Source organism: Dermacentor andersoni, chromosome 5 (assembly GCF_023375885.2).
Source record: "Dermacentor andersoni chromosome 5, qqDerAnde1_hic_scaffold, whole genome shotgun sequence".
Lineage (NCBI taxonomy): Eukaryota > Metazoa > Arthropoda > Arachnida > Ixodida > Ixodidae > Dermacentor > Dermacentor andersoni.
The window spans coordinates 193,160,123-193,176,423 of record NC_092818.1 but is presented as its reverse complement, the minus strand read 5'-3'; the positions used below and the strand labels follow the sequence as shown (position 1 = coordinate 193,176,423).

The following is a 16,301-nucleotide window of genomic DNA, read 5'->3' as shown; positions in this document are numbered from 1 at the left end:
TAGCTTTACCGACTTCTAGAAGTATAATTTTAATTTAAGGTCTGGAATGCTTCACAATATCACCGAAAATACGTACATTTCAAGAAAATTCAACTACTAAGCTACAGCTCTGTGCCAAATACAGGTATTGCAATTTTGTAAATACATCTGTTAGAGCGTCTGAAGCGGGAAAATATGAAGTAAGCAATGTAAAGCACTACTTGGGTAAAATCGTTAAGTTGCTTCATGGAGCTTTTCGCCAAAGTAATATTCTAAGATTGCTGATATATTTTAAAGCTTTTAAGGTATCAGGGCCAGTATAATGTCGCGATTCCTCTCACTCGACTGTATATTTCCCTATCAAGCACTATTCAGGACTCTCAGATTATGGTGACAATGCCGGCTGAGAGCCCCTGATACACTGACAAGAGAAAATGAAAAAGGAAAATTGGAATATAACCGTTATATTATCCCGGCTTGGCTTTTCTCCCGTTTTGTATTTGCCAATAAATGCAGTTTAGGGGTTTCTGATACTTGTATTTTATTGCTGACTCGCAAGCTTAATTCTTCAGGGACCGAATTCGTCCAGCGTTTCGTTCGCGACTGCTATCCTTTAATTGGTCGTCGGCCACCTTCGCTAGCGATACGCCCAGCAACACGCTCGGCTATTCTTATAAGTGATTCTAATGCAAGAACTATTTTGTCAATGCGCACCTAGCTCTTGAAATTCTTAAAATTTCCAACAATTTCCCCTAAATGATTACCTAAATAAATATCAGATCCCGTAGTTGCAAGAACACGTTCTTACTCTAAAATTGTTCGTAAGAGTAAACAAACGCCATCCAATTCCAGGCCCGTATTCGCAAAATTCTCCTGCGCTATGATTATTCGTAATAGCAAATTCCAGTCAATGCTGGTGCTGGGCACATCATCAGTGACGGCCGTCCGCCAATAGCAAAGAGCACTCACGAACGAAAAGATTTAAGAATTCGGCCCTTAATCCCGAGCAACCGGTGTATTTTGCTCTTTCTCTTTTAAGAGCCGCTATCCTAATCAAGTACTACGGTGCAATGGCGGCAGATCAAAGCTATTACTCCGTTCTCATGCATTTAGATAGGAGCGCCCGCGGCGAAGCTTCCTCTGTACTCGTGTTCGTGCCGTGTGCCGAAACAAAACTAATCGCGCATTTGACTGTTCGCCTCGCTCCTCCGGATCAGGGTCCGCACGTCTCTTGCTCCGAATCCAATCTAGTGGGCTATTACGCAAGCGTACTGTGCGCCGCAGTGTCAGCGTAGCCAGATGAGTAAAGCAGAGTTGCGAAATACTTCCCATCTTATGCCGGAGCCGCTCAGAAGACAATGCAAGCGTTTCGAACAGGCCGACAATAGACTAAGGAGGTAGTAAAGCATGACGAACATTCGCGCTATTCCCAACTATCGAACATTTAATGAAGAAACAAAAAGTGCATAAGTTGGGCGAAGGGCACAACCGCGTATGCGCCAATGCTACACCATTTTAATAAAATATAAGGTAAAACACAAGTGAAAGGAATAAAAAGGAAATTCGTAACCACTCACATAAAGTACATTCGAGGAAATTTACCTCATTAGAAGACAACGAGGCAAAAGTGCGGCTGTCGAATTGGCCATCCTTCGTAAGAATACTGTAAGCTACGATTACTTCTCGTGTGGCTCGCTGCTCTCCCCTTGTCTGTTCGAGCTTTGTTTTGAAGACGAGCGTATGCCAACTTTTCCAGGTTCTTTTACAATGTATAGGCACCGGGCCGAGCAGACTGTTGACAGCGCACAAGCTGTGGCTATAACCGGAGTTTAGCAAAGCCGGCATACATTAGAGTGAACTCAAGTAGTGATGTCAAAGACGCGAGTTCACAAGATAGCCGCAAAAGCAATAAGGCATTTAGAAAGGTAGGGCTTGGTCCCTTGATTTTAAGTCGAATCCCGCCAACCCCCCCAAAGGTCAGAGTGCCCTGTGACAAAGGCTTGCGGTAGAAAATCACCTGTCCCTTATATTACGAGCGTCACGCTTCCGGCAGTCAAGGAGCAATTGTCTGGCGAGAGTTCTCAAGTGCGATCGAAAACGAAGAGTTAGATAATGCGTAATTGACGCTGTTGCAGACCTCTTGAGGAAGGCGAAATTAACTTGAAGATGACTTGTTTGACTGGGTGGATCCTTCCAGTCAGAAACCTCGTAAGTATGCGAGCTCCCCAGACGACTCTATTCAATCTCATTAGATTGTATTCAATTTATCAAATATATAGCGATACCTCAAACATCGACTGAGTAGAAAGGAGACTTCAGTTACTGCTTCTAAAATTCAATTCTCAAACATGAGAACAATGGAAATAATCGTTGTAGGGAGCCTATCTCCCCCTCAGATCTTACCCGACCTCCACGAGTATTCTTGCCCCTTCGAGGATTACCAAAAAGCACCTGTGCTGGTCAGCATCTCAGAATTCTATCTCACCTCGCTTAGAAGAAAGCAAATAAATGCTCGAAGGGGCCTCGGATGAAGATTACGAAATGAAGCAAAAGTTACTAGGCTGATCAATGTCATTTTCAGTGGAAGCTCGCCGTACATCATGAAACGAGCCATCATGAAATGTCTTCTCGCAGTTGCGAAGAAAGATTCCATTGAAAACCCGCCATAGACAAATTTATTCACACCAATACAAGAGTGCAAATGTGGACTCACCCCTTCGGCGTTGTACTTGGACAGGGCTCCATTCTCCTTGAATTCCTCAAGAACATCTGGAAGCTTCTTTGATGAATCTGCGTGCAGGATAAAAAAAAAGACAGCAAATGAAGATCAGATATGCATGCATCGTTCGGTTACGTAAGCACGGAAGCTCGCGTATGGACGAACACTATAAGCGACTAGTCTGTTCTCAGCGAACATCAGTCAACCAAAAGCTGCAGTATAATCATTATTAACATGCGCGACTGTCGGCTCTAAACATCGCCTGCGGCAGATGGCGCCGTTCCGCCTCTCTATAGGTGGATTAGCTGGGGCGGCAATAACTACAGCTGTGAGGTGTCAGTGGCGACAACCGCTCAGCAGTACTGTAGATGGTCCGGACTGCGCCGCCACGACCGAGAGAGCAGCAGTTTTACTGATTGTAACAAAAATTGGAGGACGCTTAAGCTTCACCTTCAAGAATGGAACGCGATAGCGTTATAGCACCCCGTTCGCACCGCCCACTCTTTCGCTCGGCATGCTCTTGACGAGACGAAGGGGAGAAGCAGGCGAGTGGCGTGCCACCGGTCGAGGCAGCGCCATACATTGCGAGGAGGGGGTCTTCTGTGTTTGCCGCAAGATGGCTCTGCGTGTGCGTCAAGCGCAGAAGAAATGTAGCGGAAACATACTTCACTACTCGTTTAACTGCGACTTCTGTAATTTACATGCTCATAATTACCGATATACACCGCAGTATAACTTTCTACGGCACGTTTATAAGGCAAAACCGCCTTCACTAGAGGCGCTTTTGTGCCGATTTGAACCATCGAGCTCATGGCTGAGTCACTTCCTCTTCAGTCACCGAGGTGAGCGGACGCGGAAAGTCGAGCTCTTCACGAGCGGTCTCAGCAGCCCAACCGGGTCGCGGTAACAGGATGGTAGCCCAAGTGGACAAGGATATTGAGATTATTTTACCGCATTTGCCAACAGGACGCGTCCTTTTGAACACATTTTTCTTGCACGGAGATGTTCGAGCGCGGCCCTTTAGGGTCAATTATTTCCGGGCCGCTTTGAATAAGGAACGGCTGCTCCCTTACGTTGTGGCTCTGGGTGCCTACCAGATCAACTATGTGTTGGCCGTGACATTAAACAGCCCAGAGGCGACGAAGCGGTTGGCTAGATTGAAAGAACTTCAGGTCAAGGGGCGACGCTGTCTCGTCATCGACCGGCAGGAGCAGCAGGTGAGGCTTCGGCTTCATTGGTTGCTACATGGCGTGGCGGACGACGACGTGCGTACGGTGTTGGCGGCGTTTGGCAAAGTGACCGAGGTTACTCGGGTACGCTGGCGTGTGGAGTGAGGGAACGAGAAAGGTTCGACTACTCGGACTGTGCTCCTGAAACTCAACAGTGGTTCTGACGGTTGACGACCTGACCTGCTTCACCAGATTCGCCTCGCCGGTGAACTAGCGCTGTTGGTTGCACCAGGTCGGCCTATGCAGTGCTTGCGCTGCCACGGTTCGAGACATGTGCGTCGCGAGTGCAAGGTGCCACGTTGCTCACACTGCCGGCGTTTCGGTCACGTCGATGCCGACTGCGTTCTTTCCGACGCCGCGTGACCGGAACAGCCAGTGATGAGGATTCAACGGTGCACATTATAGACGTGACCGAGGCGGAGGACGCAGCGAAAGGTAGCGGGGATGTGATCACAAGTGGGCCACATTGCGATGCCTCAACTCCAGCAAGTGAAGGTCGATCAGAAGCAGTACACAGCCCGCCGGACTCTGCGGAAGAAATGGCTGAGGGAACAGACGATTCTGCAAGAGATGTAAGTTCTCAAGTAGCCGAAACTTGCACACACGAAGTATCTAAACAGGGGGGGGAGGGGCGCAAAAAGCGTCTTTTGTAGTTCAAGTGCTGACTTGGACGCTGTCGGCGCGTCACCGAACGCCAGCGGCGTCGCGGGGAGTACTGGCGTCAGCTGGGCATTTAAACGACCCCTGGAGGACGCCACAAGGCAAGGAGACAAGGTCGGCGCGCGAAGCATGGAGGGACCACCTGCGAAGACACCAACGGGTAGGCGCACGAACCTCAGGGCAAGGCCTGAGGGCACGGCGGATAGAAGAGTTGACGACAAGCCACTTTCGCAAAGTGGCGAGACCGTCTCACCGGGCGGTCCCGGAGGCGTCTAGCATTGAGCTAGACGCGCAATGTAAGCGCGATGCTCCGGGCATACCTTTTCCAGAAATCAACCATGGCTTCTCAAACGTCACTTACACTCGCCACTTTAAAAGTTCGAGGTCTGGTCTCGAGGAAAAAACAAAGTCAACTGTACCGGTTGTTAATGGAAGAAGATCTTGACGTTTTGGCTGTGCAGGAGACAAAAGTGGAAGGAGAAGAGGAGACGGCGAACATGCTGCGGAGGTTCGCTGCACGGTACCACGCCGTTGTGAGCCATGCTATCGGCAGGTCCGGAGGGTGCGTCCTCCTTGTTCGAAGGAATCCAGGACTGTCAGTGCAAAATGTTTCTTCGTGTTCTTCCGGTAGACTTGAGCTGTGTGATTTCACATATAGTGATATTGCATGACGTGTTTTGTGTGTTTATTCTCGAAGTGTGGCCCAGGAGCGCGTAAATTTCTTTTCTAACCTAATACAGTATTTGTGCATTGATAAGCAGCTTATTTTGGTTGGGGATTTTAATTGCGTGTTGAACTCAAGTGATAGGTCAAGTGGAAGAATGGTTAAAGACAAAAACAGTGATATGTTGTCACAAATTATTGCAGAGCATGAGCTAGAGGATATTGCAGAGTGCCTGGAGGGCTCCCGAGCTGTGAAGTACGCTCATTTTCAGGGCAACAGCCATGCCCGCCTGGACCGACTGTACCTGTGAGTGGATACGGTCCCAAAGTGTCGCAGTTATGGTGTTTTGCCAATTTCTTTTACTGATCACTGCCTTGTAAAATGTCAAATAGGATCAAGGAAAGAGAGCAAGAGTTTTTCATGGGAGCAATGGAAATTGAATTCCAATTTATTAAGGGATGAATCTTTCAATGAAGCAGTGATGCATGCAATTAAGAATATCCATGAAGATAGTGGGGACAAACTAGGAGAGCAGTGAGAAATTTTTAAGTAACAGATAAAAATTAAAGCGATAGAAAGATCCAGCATTTTATTGTTCGAAGCCAAAAAGAAAGAGAAAGAGCTCAAGATGATTTTTGAAAAGCTAACAGCGCTTGAATGCTAAACGCCAGGTGTGTATGCCGAAGATCTGCGCAGTATCAAACAGAAACTGGAGCTTTATGATGAGAAGCGTTATCGCGGAGCGCAAGTGAGAACAAGGGTAGACGCGATGGCTATAGATGAATGTCCAACAAGCGCGCCCGGCGGAACCATATAGATGTTATTGAAGATAATGGGATAGTAATGACAGACAAGGACAGCATAGGACGTGCGTTTGCTCGACATTACGAAGCGCTTTTTGCTTCTAGACCTGTGAATGCAGAGAGGTTTAAAGAAGAATTTTTTGAGAGAATGCCACGGTTGCAAGATGACACCAGAACAGAGTTGGAATCGCCCATATCACAAACGGAAGTAGAAAAGGCTATAGCTAACCTGAATCTAGGCAAGTCAACAGGGCTTGACGGTCTGAGCGCTTCGTTTTACACGACCTTTAAAAAAGAATTGTCTGATCTGCTTACAGTTATCTTTATTGAGGCTTACGAACTAGATGTCCTGCCCCGGTCATTTGGGGAAGCACATGCTGTATTAATACCAAAGACAGAAGAGACAGAGAAGTTAAAATTGGCTTCCTCATACAGGCCTATATCACAATCTAATTGTGATTATAAAATCTTGATGAAAGTGGTAGCAAGGCGGTTACAGAAAGTAATTAAGGAATTGGTTGGTCCTCAGCAAACATGTGGAATTATGGGGCGTTCGATTGTGACTAATATACATAAGATGCGGTGCGTGTTGGAGTGCTGCGACATTATGCAAGCAGGGGTAGCAATTCTACGGCTCGATCTTGAGAAAGCGTTTGATTGTGTACCTCATGGTATGTTGCTTGCCATTCTAGACCATATTAATGTCGGATCCATCATTAGAAATGGGGTAGCTTTGGCGTACCGAAACTGCACTACGCGTTTAATTGTTAACAAGACAGTGGTCAGTCAGTGGTCAGCAGTATTCACGGGCCCCCATTAACCTAAAGCGTTCTGTACGCCAAGGCTGCCCCCCGAGTCCCCTTCTGTTCTGTATATATATATAGAAACAATGTGCCTAGCGATAATTGAAAACAGCAGTATTCACGGCTTCAGATTAAATGTTAAATGCATAGGAAGTTAAAATTCTGGCGTATGCGGACGACGTCGCAGTTTGTTGTACAGATTAAGATAGTGTAGCTGCAGCTATGGCTTTAGTGAACGGTTTCGGCAAGGTAACTGGATAAATGGTAAACTGGGGAAAGTGCCTTGGCTTCTGGCCCGGATAATGGCCTTCCACCCCGGTCACTTTCCCCAACGTCAAGTGGCTGACGACACCCGTTAAATACCTAGGCGTCCCGCTGGAATACTACAAAAATAACGATGAGTATTGGCAAGATCAAACAAGAGAAACACAGATGAAGGCGAACAAGTTGAAAGGTGGACATCTGTCAATGTTTGCAACAGCTACAGTTTGCAATCTATTTTTTGTCGCAAAACTCTAGTATGTAATGCAGGTATTTCATTGTTCAAGGGTAAATATACAGAAGTTGCACCGAGTCTTCGCAGTATTTGTGTGGGCTTCGAATTGCGAACGATGCAGTAGAACGAATTTCTTCAGGCGAGTTAAAGACGGAGGTTTGGGAATGATGCGGCTTTTTATACGACAAGTCATAAACCGGTTTTTATTTTTCCGCGACTTAAGCGATCCTTTCTTGTGCACGGTGTGTCAAGTGAGGCTAAGGAGCGCGTTACCTGGCTATGTATTCTGTACAGAGAATATGAGCGGTCCTGTTTGTGGATATCTTAAAGAAGTTATTTTAAGTGTACGGTTCTTGTCCGTTAGATTTTCAAATGAGTACCTTTTTTCAGTGAAATGTAAAACTCTGTACAATGATGTATGCGATGCAGTTCTCCCTGTGTCAATGTACAGGGCCATATACAGTGGAGCCCAGGGGCGAGACGTGCTTAAGCGGGTGAAAAGAATGCAAGTGACGCCAGGGACCAAGTCTTTCTTTTTTTAAGCTTCACACGGGTACGTTGACTGTCAAAACCTTTTTAGAAGATCGCGGCTTTTTCTTACCCTGGGGCTCGCATTGCTTGATCCGTAAGAAACCACTAACTATAGATCATGTATTTCTAGATTGCTGGGGGGTGTCTTCTTTTGGGATGTACTTCAGAGGACTATCAAAAAGGACTTTCCTTTATATCCACAGGGTAATAGATATTTACCTATAGAAAATGATGATGGACTGCCGTTTGACCTTATTATGCTAATTGGCCTTCACTGTCTATGGCGCACCCGTATGGCGGGGTATCACTGCGATCCAGATGCTCGGCCTGCACGAATGCTTTTTCGAGAATGCATGTCGAGATTTGTAGAAATTCAGAAAGCACAAGATTGTGTACCTGCGTGGCTTTCAAGGGTGGAACCCTTGACCGCGCTCAAAGAATTCTAAAATAGTCAGCCCTGTAAGGCTGGCACTTGGTGCTGAAAACTTGCTAATTTATCTTGTTTTCTCAAATGTCATTTGTTGTTTTATATAGTTGTGCAAAATTGACAATAAATAAAAATAAACTCATGGCTTAGTGGTAGAGTCTACGTCTCGCATTCCGGAGACCCTGGTTCGATTCCCACCCAGCCCATCTCACAAGTTGTTTTTGTTTACGAATTGCCTTCCGGAATTTTCCGCTCACGGCCAACGCCGCCGACGCCGACGACACCGGCTTTTCTGCGACACGAGTTCCTTAACGCTGTCGCGTTAAAACTGCACCACAAGAAGAAAAAGTAAGTGCGCAGAAACCGCCGACGATGATTGCCGACGTAAAGGAATAGCCGAACGCTATTCGCTGTATTAAATGAATGATGCGCTTGCAGGCGATTATTCGTTGCCTAACGTTGCAGTAAGGAAATTTCTATAGCCTGCTCACGGCCGTCGCATTTCGATATCTGCGAAATGCAAACGCGCCTGTGTACCGTGCATTGGGTGTACGTTAAAGACCCCAAGTGGTCAAAAATAATCCGGAGTCCCTCACTGAGGCGTACTCCATAATCAAATCCTGGTTTGAAACGTAAAACCCCAGAACTAAAAATAAGGCTAATAAGAAAAATAAAGAGAACATTCAGAGCCCCTCCACTATGTGAAGATGGAACACAAGCGAAGCTGTATTGCTCAATAGCTATATTAAGTTCTATATGCTGGTTATGCTATATTAGTTGAATAAAGGCACAAGCGCATAACTTCGTTGTTTCGTCTTTTTTTCGTCTTTCGTCACAGGTGACCTAGACTGTTGAAGAAAGGTACGAACATACTTAATGTCCTAATTTGTGGTCATCGTCGCGATATAGGTACGCACACACATTCGCGTATCAGCTCTTGTTACCATAGGCCTGCAAGGGTACCGACCTGCGAACCTTTCCCAGCCCGCTGCAGCTGTTTCGATCGACCTGCGTGGGTAGCGACCTTCGACCTTTCCCAGCCCTCTGCGACGAGTCGCTTTGTAAAGCCAACAATGCGCCTCCTTCGGACAGCCAGCGACGCCAACAAGGAAAGCCACGTTTGGCGGACCAAGTATTGTTAGTTGGTTCGTTGTCGCCTTCATGGTCTACTTGCAGCAAGAGAACTCCTGGAAAAGGGTGTTTTGCGGTGCGTTTTCGCGGGCCCTAGAATTCGTCACAGTCTGCTGATAGTCGTGGCGGCTACCTGAGGAGTCAACTCTGCTATCAAGAGGCACCAGCAGGCGTCAAGCGTGACAACCCATGTCTACGGAGGCCCGCTCCACTGGGTGTGTTCTGTGAATCCAAAGTGCAGATGCGAGTGTGTGAACCCTCCCCCTCAAAGGCGGGTCGACTATGCCTCCAACGACTGTGGACGGTCTGATTGGACGAACGTTGGACGGCAGTTTTCCCTCACCTAGGGATCTAAGGAGGACATAGGGTTTTTAAGTAGCAGTTTTCGTGCTTCGCTGGGTGCTTCGTCTTTCGTGCTCCATTTGGCAGTCATGCTAGACTGTTGAAATGTATCTCCTGTCTTAATGTAAATATTGTAAATAAATCTCGTACTCCAAGTTCTCGATGAGAGCGAGTTCCTCCCTGCAACCACGTCCCAAGCGTGGGTGAGTTGGACGACGGCATGGGCCAGCTACCACTTATTTCATGCCCGACCACAAACCGTACAACTGGTTGCCAGCGGCGCCATTGCCCTCCAACTCTTACACTCTGTTATTAAATGTGTTATTAAATATTAAATGTCCGTCGCGTCGTGTAAGACAATGAATGCCTCATACTCCCTTAAGCAATGGTTCATGCCCCCGTAAACGCGGCATCCCCATTAGGACGACAGAAGTGAAATTCTGCGTTTGTATGATGAGCGGCAACGGACCCAGCTGTGGAAGACGACGACGCTCGAGCCACTGCTGATGATGATCGTTTTTTGCACAACGGAGCCAGCTGTGGAAGAAGACGACGACGAACGCGCGAACAGTGGCACTAGCGCGTTTGCGCGGTCGGCGCCGAATATATTTTAAAAGTTGTACAAAGCATTTTTTTCAAATATATCTCTTCTTACCCTTGTGTCTGGAACCTCTTTGGGTTCCACATGTGACAAGGGTAGTTCAAGGGCGTGTAACAGGTCCACGAGCCCGCAGGGTTACGTGCCATTGATCTTGGACCATTTCTGCACTACCACCAGGATCGGCCACATGATGATTTGTTTTTGTCAACATCTCAGACACAACTGTTTTTTACAGATCCTAGTCATAGACAGCTTGGCTGTAAAAATGTCGCAGTATCGCTCGAAAGGCGAAGCATTGATTGCGACAGCAAATTAGCAGACAGCCATACGAAGTAAAGATAGTACTTTATTGGCCGTATAAACTTGTAAATATTCGATTGCTAACTAAATTAACAAGCATTGTGTCAGCGCGCAGCAAGCATGAACACATCACACTCGATCTCCCATCACACTCGATCTCACATCTCCCTCTCTCCCCTTTCCCCGGCCCCTCGCAATGTCGGGTGCCTCGGGCGCGACGGAATACGGCGCGCGTTCTCCGCTTTTGTGCCTTTCGCGCGGCAAAGACTGAGCCGTGATCGTCGGCTCCCCTTGCACGGTTTCACCCGCACATACAGCGCAGGGTGCGCGGCGACGGTGTTATCACCCTTGAACTTTATACAAAACGTCACGGCGACGGGGGCCGATGCCAACGCAGAAATGCGCTTGGAGTGTCCATATAATTGCTATCGCAATAAAACACATATATACATGTCTCCGACGTCGCGATCACCGGCGTTGGAAGCCGACTTACATGGCCCTTGCAACCACCACAGGGGGAAAGGGCAGCGGGAAAAGAGTGGGACCGACGTGACCAGCTTCAGACGCCCCAAAGTCCTCGTGCGACAGCACATGCGTCTCAAGCAGCTATGCGAATTGGCGTTTGGCAACAAAGGCGCTCAGCTATTTCATTGCGCGAGAGCACTGTCCGATAACATCGGTGGTGAAAGTGCGACCACAAAGCACTTCGAAAGCGGGCGGGAAAGGCAAAGAAAGAAGCCATTCTATTTAAGAAAAATAATTTGCGGGATTACCCAGCACTGGCACATTAGAGGCCAGCCTCTGACGGTCTGTTTCTGTTCTCAAGGCCTGTTTCAGTTTTCCAGACTACAAAGCATGTAAGGACTTGTTGACCTCAGACAGGTAGCACATTTATTGAGGCCTCTATGCTATTACGAGTAATCTACCGTATGAACGCTCTTATACTGTGGACTCTGAATCCCTTCCTTATTATGCATTTCTTCTTCAACTTTGACTCCTAGGCCTGGCGGAGTCAAGCCTATGGCAACAAGGTCGTGCCGAGAAATATCTATAGCCGCGATTACATGAATGAGACAGTGTCGCATCGCATTTCTAGCACATCGCATTCATGTAAACAGCGGTAATGCGCTAGGAAGGCGCATCCCATTAATGCGCCAAGCGAGGCTAGATTTACCGGCGCGAGTCGATTCTCGCGGAGCATGTAAACGCAGGATCGTCACATTAAGAATTATGGGAAGGAATTAGCTGCGGGAGTGCCGCGCTGGTGAAGCTGCGAGACAACAACTTTCGAAGCAGAAGCAAAATGGCATCCCCCACGGCAACTTCGCTCGCCGCTGCGTGCTCTACGCGACCCTATTTCTCCGCAGAGGAAACCACTGCTTTCCTTGCCATCATACCTGAATTAAATAATTAAAATTGCATGGCAGCCAAATCGTTGACGGCAGAGCATGTCGCCAACCTTCTTGCGTGCAAAAGTGCTTTCATGTAAACGGACCGTATCCGACGACGTCGCTGCTGATGCTGCATGCAGGCGACAGCGTACAAGATGACGTGAAAGTTAGTCCATGCAGACAAAAGTAGCATAAGGTGGAGATGGAACGCTGCATTCCCAAGTGTTTTGCACAAGCGTCAGGCGATCGGTAGTCTGTACAGTCGGCACTCAGCGATGCACCAACATGCACTCGGCCCACTACCGGAAACCAGTTACACGGGAAGTCGGCTGCACTTCACTTATACGACACCATGTGGCACTACGTTCTCGCGAGAGTTAATGCGCTACATGTAAACGGCATTGCATCGCCTTTCCCAAATGCGCTTGGAAATGCGATGCGATACTGTCGTATTCATGTAAACGGGGCTTATCGCTGCACTTACATGAACCAAACACGAGCGGGTCGAATCAGGAGTCGTGCTCACCGACGTGTTCTCGCTTACATGAATTCGCTTCTGACAGCTCTGGATAAAGGCGGCACACATCGTCGAGTCGAGACATCAACGCATTGGAACTGGGCTTCCCGTTCCCGCTGCCATCTGCAACAGCTCCATTTTATAGGCTTTATCGCTACCATGAAGTTGCTTGTCTTGGCCTTGTCCTGATACTATTCGCGCTGCCGGCGCATAAATCGCGACGCCATAATGGTCCCGTGCAAGTATCGGCTCTATCGAACCCGAACCGTCTGAGTTTACATGCACGCTGCAAACGGGTCGCGCTGGGTCAAGCTACCCCATGCAGTCAGGCTGAGTCAGCCCGACTGGACGTTCGTTCAGCTCAACCGGCAAGCGTTTCCATGCACTCGACAGGCATATTCCAGCCCGACGAGCCGACTCGACCTGCTTCTGTCTGGTTCATGTAAACACCCTGAATATTGAAGCCTGGCCCACACAACCAAAATTACAGCCGTAGCCACAGCCGCAAACACTGCCACAGCCACTCCCGCAGCCACTGCCTCAGCTACAGCCGATGCCTCAGCCGATGCCACAGGCGGAGCCACAGCCACTTGAACTGATACAGCGCACCACCGTTGAGTCCACAGCGCTGACTCCCGATAAATTAACCGAAGACCACCAAATGGCTGTGATGCTTCGGTCCCTCATGAATAGCTTTCGGTCATTCTGGAGCGAATTGGATACTCCGTCAACGCGAAGTGCAGCGCAAGTGCTGCATGATCTTAATCCAGTGCTTGCAAATCTCGAGTAAGCCCCGTGGCTCACCCGCGGCCTTCCATTCACTCTGAAGTAAAAAAAAAATGCTTGCGATTTACTGTTAATGGAATACTACCACGTACTGCGAACGACTACTGATCCTTGGGTTATACGAGATGATTTCAACACACGTAACCAGCTGTCGGACTTCACTTTGGTGTCACCACGCATCGGTGCACACAGTGCAGCGTGCGCACACAGTGTTCACTCTCTCCCTCTTTCCTCTTTCTATTTCCTTTTCCCCTTAACCACAGTACAGCGTAGCAAAACGGATGCTCGCCCGGCTGACTTCCTTGCCTTTCTGCTCCTTGATTTCTCTCGCTCTCTCCCTTCAACTTTATTTTTTATCGGAATAAAAAATTGTAATTACGCACTCATGTTGATTACTTCAAAGTGCGTATTCAATTTCCAGGACGAAGTGTAATGTCTAAATAGCTGATGAACGAAGTTACACTGAAGATTTTTAATTGCACTACATTAAAGGGGTCCTGAACCACCCTTCGGGATTGCTGGGGGAAAAAACCCAGTTCACGGATAGGATACGCTGCTGTGGACATCTCGGCCAGGTTTCGCAGTCCTGCGGGAATGCGGCGGAGCGCGAAGTCTTCTTTCCCTCAAAAGTGCTCTATTCAACAGAAGCCTGCTGCTCCCTCTTCTCTGGACATTTATAGTAGATTCCTATGCGCGGCGGCTGCTATTGGCCAATAGCTGACATAAACCAAGAAATGTGTTTGGAACAGTGCGCCTCTTCTTACTGTTCCCTTGTATATTTATTGACGTAGTTTAATAGAGAGGCTGAAGTAAGCGAAATCTGCTTTAGAATTTCGATAATAATTACGCCCTTCCGGAAGAAGCTGTCTATCGTCTGCTCACGCTTGGCCGCGGCCGCTGTTGTGCCATTACCACCAGCCCGGATTCCGAATCTACAAGATGCAGAATTTATCCTGCGAGCGCCCTTTGGACAAACCCGGGGCTGCGCCGAAAGGCACAGCGCCCTAATTCTCCCTTGACAAGTCAAGATGCTGAGCCGTCAGGCAGCGGTGTCCTGCGGAGAAGTATCGGTGAGCAACGTGTCCAAACGTGCCACCAAGTGCCAGACAGCCCGGCGCCGCACCTCCTTTTCCTGGAGGTCACCGCGCACGCGAACTTTGAACCGGGTGGCCAGCGCGGTCGCTGGTTGGACCTCTCGGACGACCGTCGAGTGCTGGCTTTGTATTGGGCCGTTTGAGTGACAATGGTTTCTCGGGGCTTATAAGCCGCGACGCGTCGCCTGAAAAACCGGATCCGCCGACCCACCGGGAGCCAGTGCCGCTCTCGACTGGAGTGAGATGTGTCACGCGTTTTCGCCGGACGTCGCCGTGCGGGAACAGTCGCGTTTGCTGTGAGCTCTCGGCCCCAGTGCCGATCCCTTCATGTCCTGTATAATGACCTGTATATAGTGTATAAAGTCCCTTTTGTTATTCTCACCGACGCCTGACTCGGAGTCTTCGCTACCAACGCTCTGTCACGAAACGGGTGACGAGCGCTACGGGACCACCTCAAAGTCGGAATAGCGGTGGCAGCGGTGCAAAGTCGTAACACCGCCCTCGTAGCCATTAAACTTCGGCCACTTCTTATCGGTGTCGTAGCCGTCGGGCCTCGCTAATTTCGACTAGTTTTGAACACTTAACTAGCTTATAACCACGTGAAACTTAAGGGCAGACCAGACGCACGCTTGACAGCGCGCAGTCACTCCTAGCTGCTCCTGGTTAGACGCCTGGCAGACTTTGCTACGTATTAATGGTGCTTCAAAATGCGCAAGTTGGAAGTGGCTACTATCCGTCAATCAAGCTGGTGCAGGCCAAAGCCAGTCCGTACCATGTAGCACGGCCAGACTGGAGCACATGAGCGCGAGCATATTCAAGCCCTTTCGTGCACAAAGCAAACGCTGCGCACAACACTGCCGTTGCATGCAGCTGCGGTCTGCTACGTAGCGTAGACACCGTGACCGCCGCGAAGTGCCGCGATGTGTCCGCTGGCTGAGCGCGCAGCGGCTCGCTGAAAACAACCGCGTTTGGTTACGTTTGGCGCGTCGGAAATAGTGGTGTCTCCGTGGGCATCCAAAATCAAATGTCAACTGCGCGCCACGGTGACGTTCAGTAGGCGGAGCGTTGTTGGCACGCCCCGCTCCGCCGCAGCCTTCGCCGTGGAAGGCATTGAAGAAGGAACGGAAGCACCGCTAACGCGATGTTTGACTGCCAATAACTCCGATTCTGTTGAACGCATTGAAATATTTTTCGTGGCAAATTATTTCTCAAATAGTAAATGTAACTTCAAATGCCTTTCTCGGCTTCGATAAAAAATGGCTCAGGGCACCTTTAAGGTTCATTTTGCATTCGCGGAGCTGACACCAAGCAGTAATAAACTCAAATGCTTTCAGCAGATATCATGGAACTATAGCGCCACTAGTGAATCACTAGAGAGCGACTGAATTTTTTCTTGGTATGCCCTCGCCAAATTTACCACCTAGTTATAGAAGGCCAAAGTTTCGCAGTAGAGATGCCTAATTATGCCCTATGCACTAAATGCCGAGGAAGTGTACAACGAAAGCGCACAAAAACATCAAGTCGTCTCGAGTTCCAACACTGAGTTTAAACAGTCTTCGGGCCGACACCACATACGCAGTTACTTTGTCATTCGGGCGACCGGGAGAGACACACGCGTTACTCTCCGTCTTCACTCTCTGGCAAACTTGTTTCCGCTTGCAGGCGCCTATACACCATTCTCGCCATTTATCGCAGGCAAAGGTCTTTCTGAGCAGGACGTCACGTTATTCTTATTGAAGCGAGCGACCAGACGCGCGATGAGCTTGCAGCATTCTCTCTCAGTTGAAACAGTCGCCGAGATTCACGGCGGCTAACATCGAGTTTTCAT

The 16,301-nt window shown here is 48.6% G+C and overlaps 1 protein-coding gene across 4 annotated transcripts in view; it reads right to left on the bottom strand.

Annotated features, from left to right (window-relative positions):
- Dgk (diacyl glycerol kinase 1) overlaps window positions 1-16,301 on the bottom strand; it is a 563,049-nt gene that overhangs the window by 98,869 nt on the left and 447,879 nt on the right. For all 4 annotated transcript variants that reach the window (XM_050179474.3, XM_050179478.3, XM_055071476.2 and 1 more), the window contains one exon: window positions 2,693-2,769. In XM_050179474.3, the coding sequence (XP_050035431.1) occupies window positions 2,693-2,769 (77 nt within the window). The remainder of the gene's footprint in view (window positions 1-2,692; window positions 2,770-16,301) is intronic.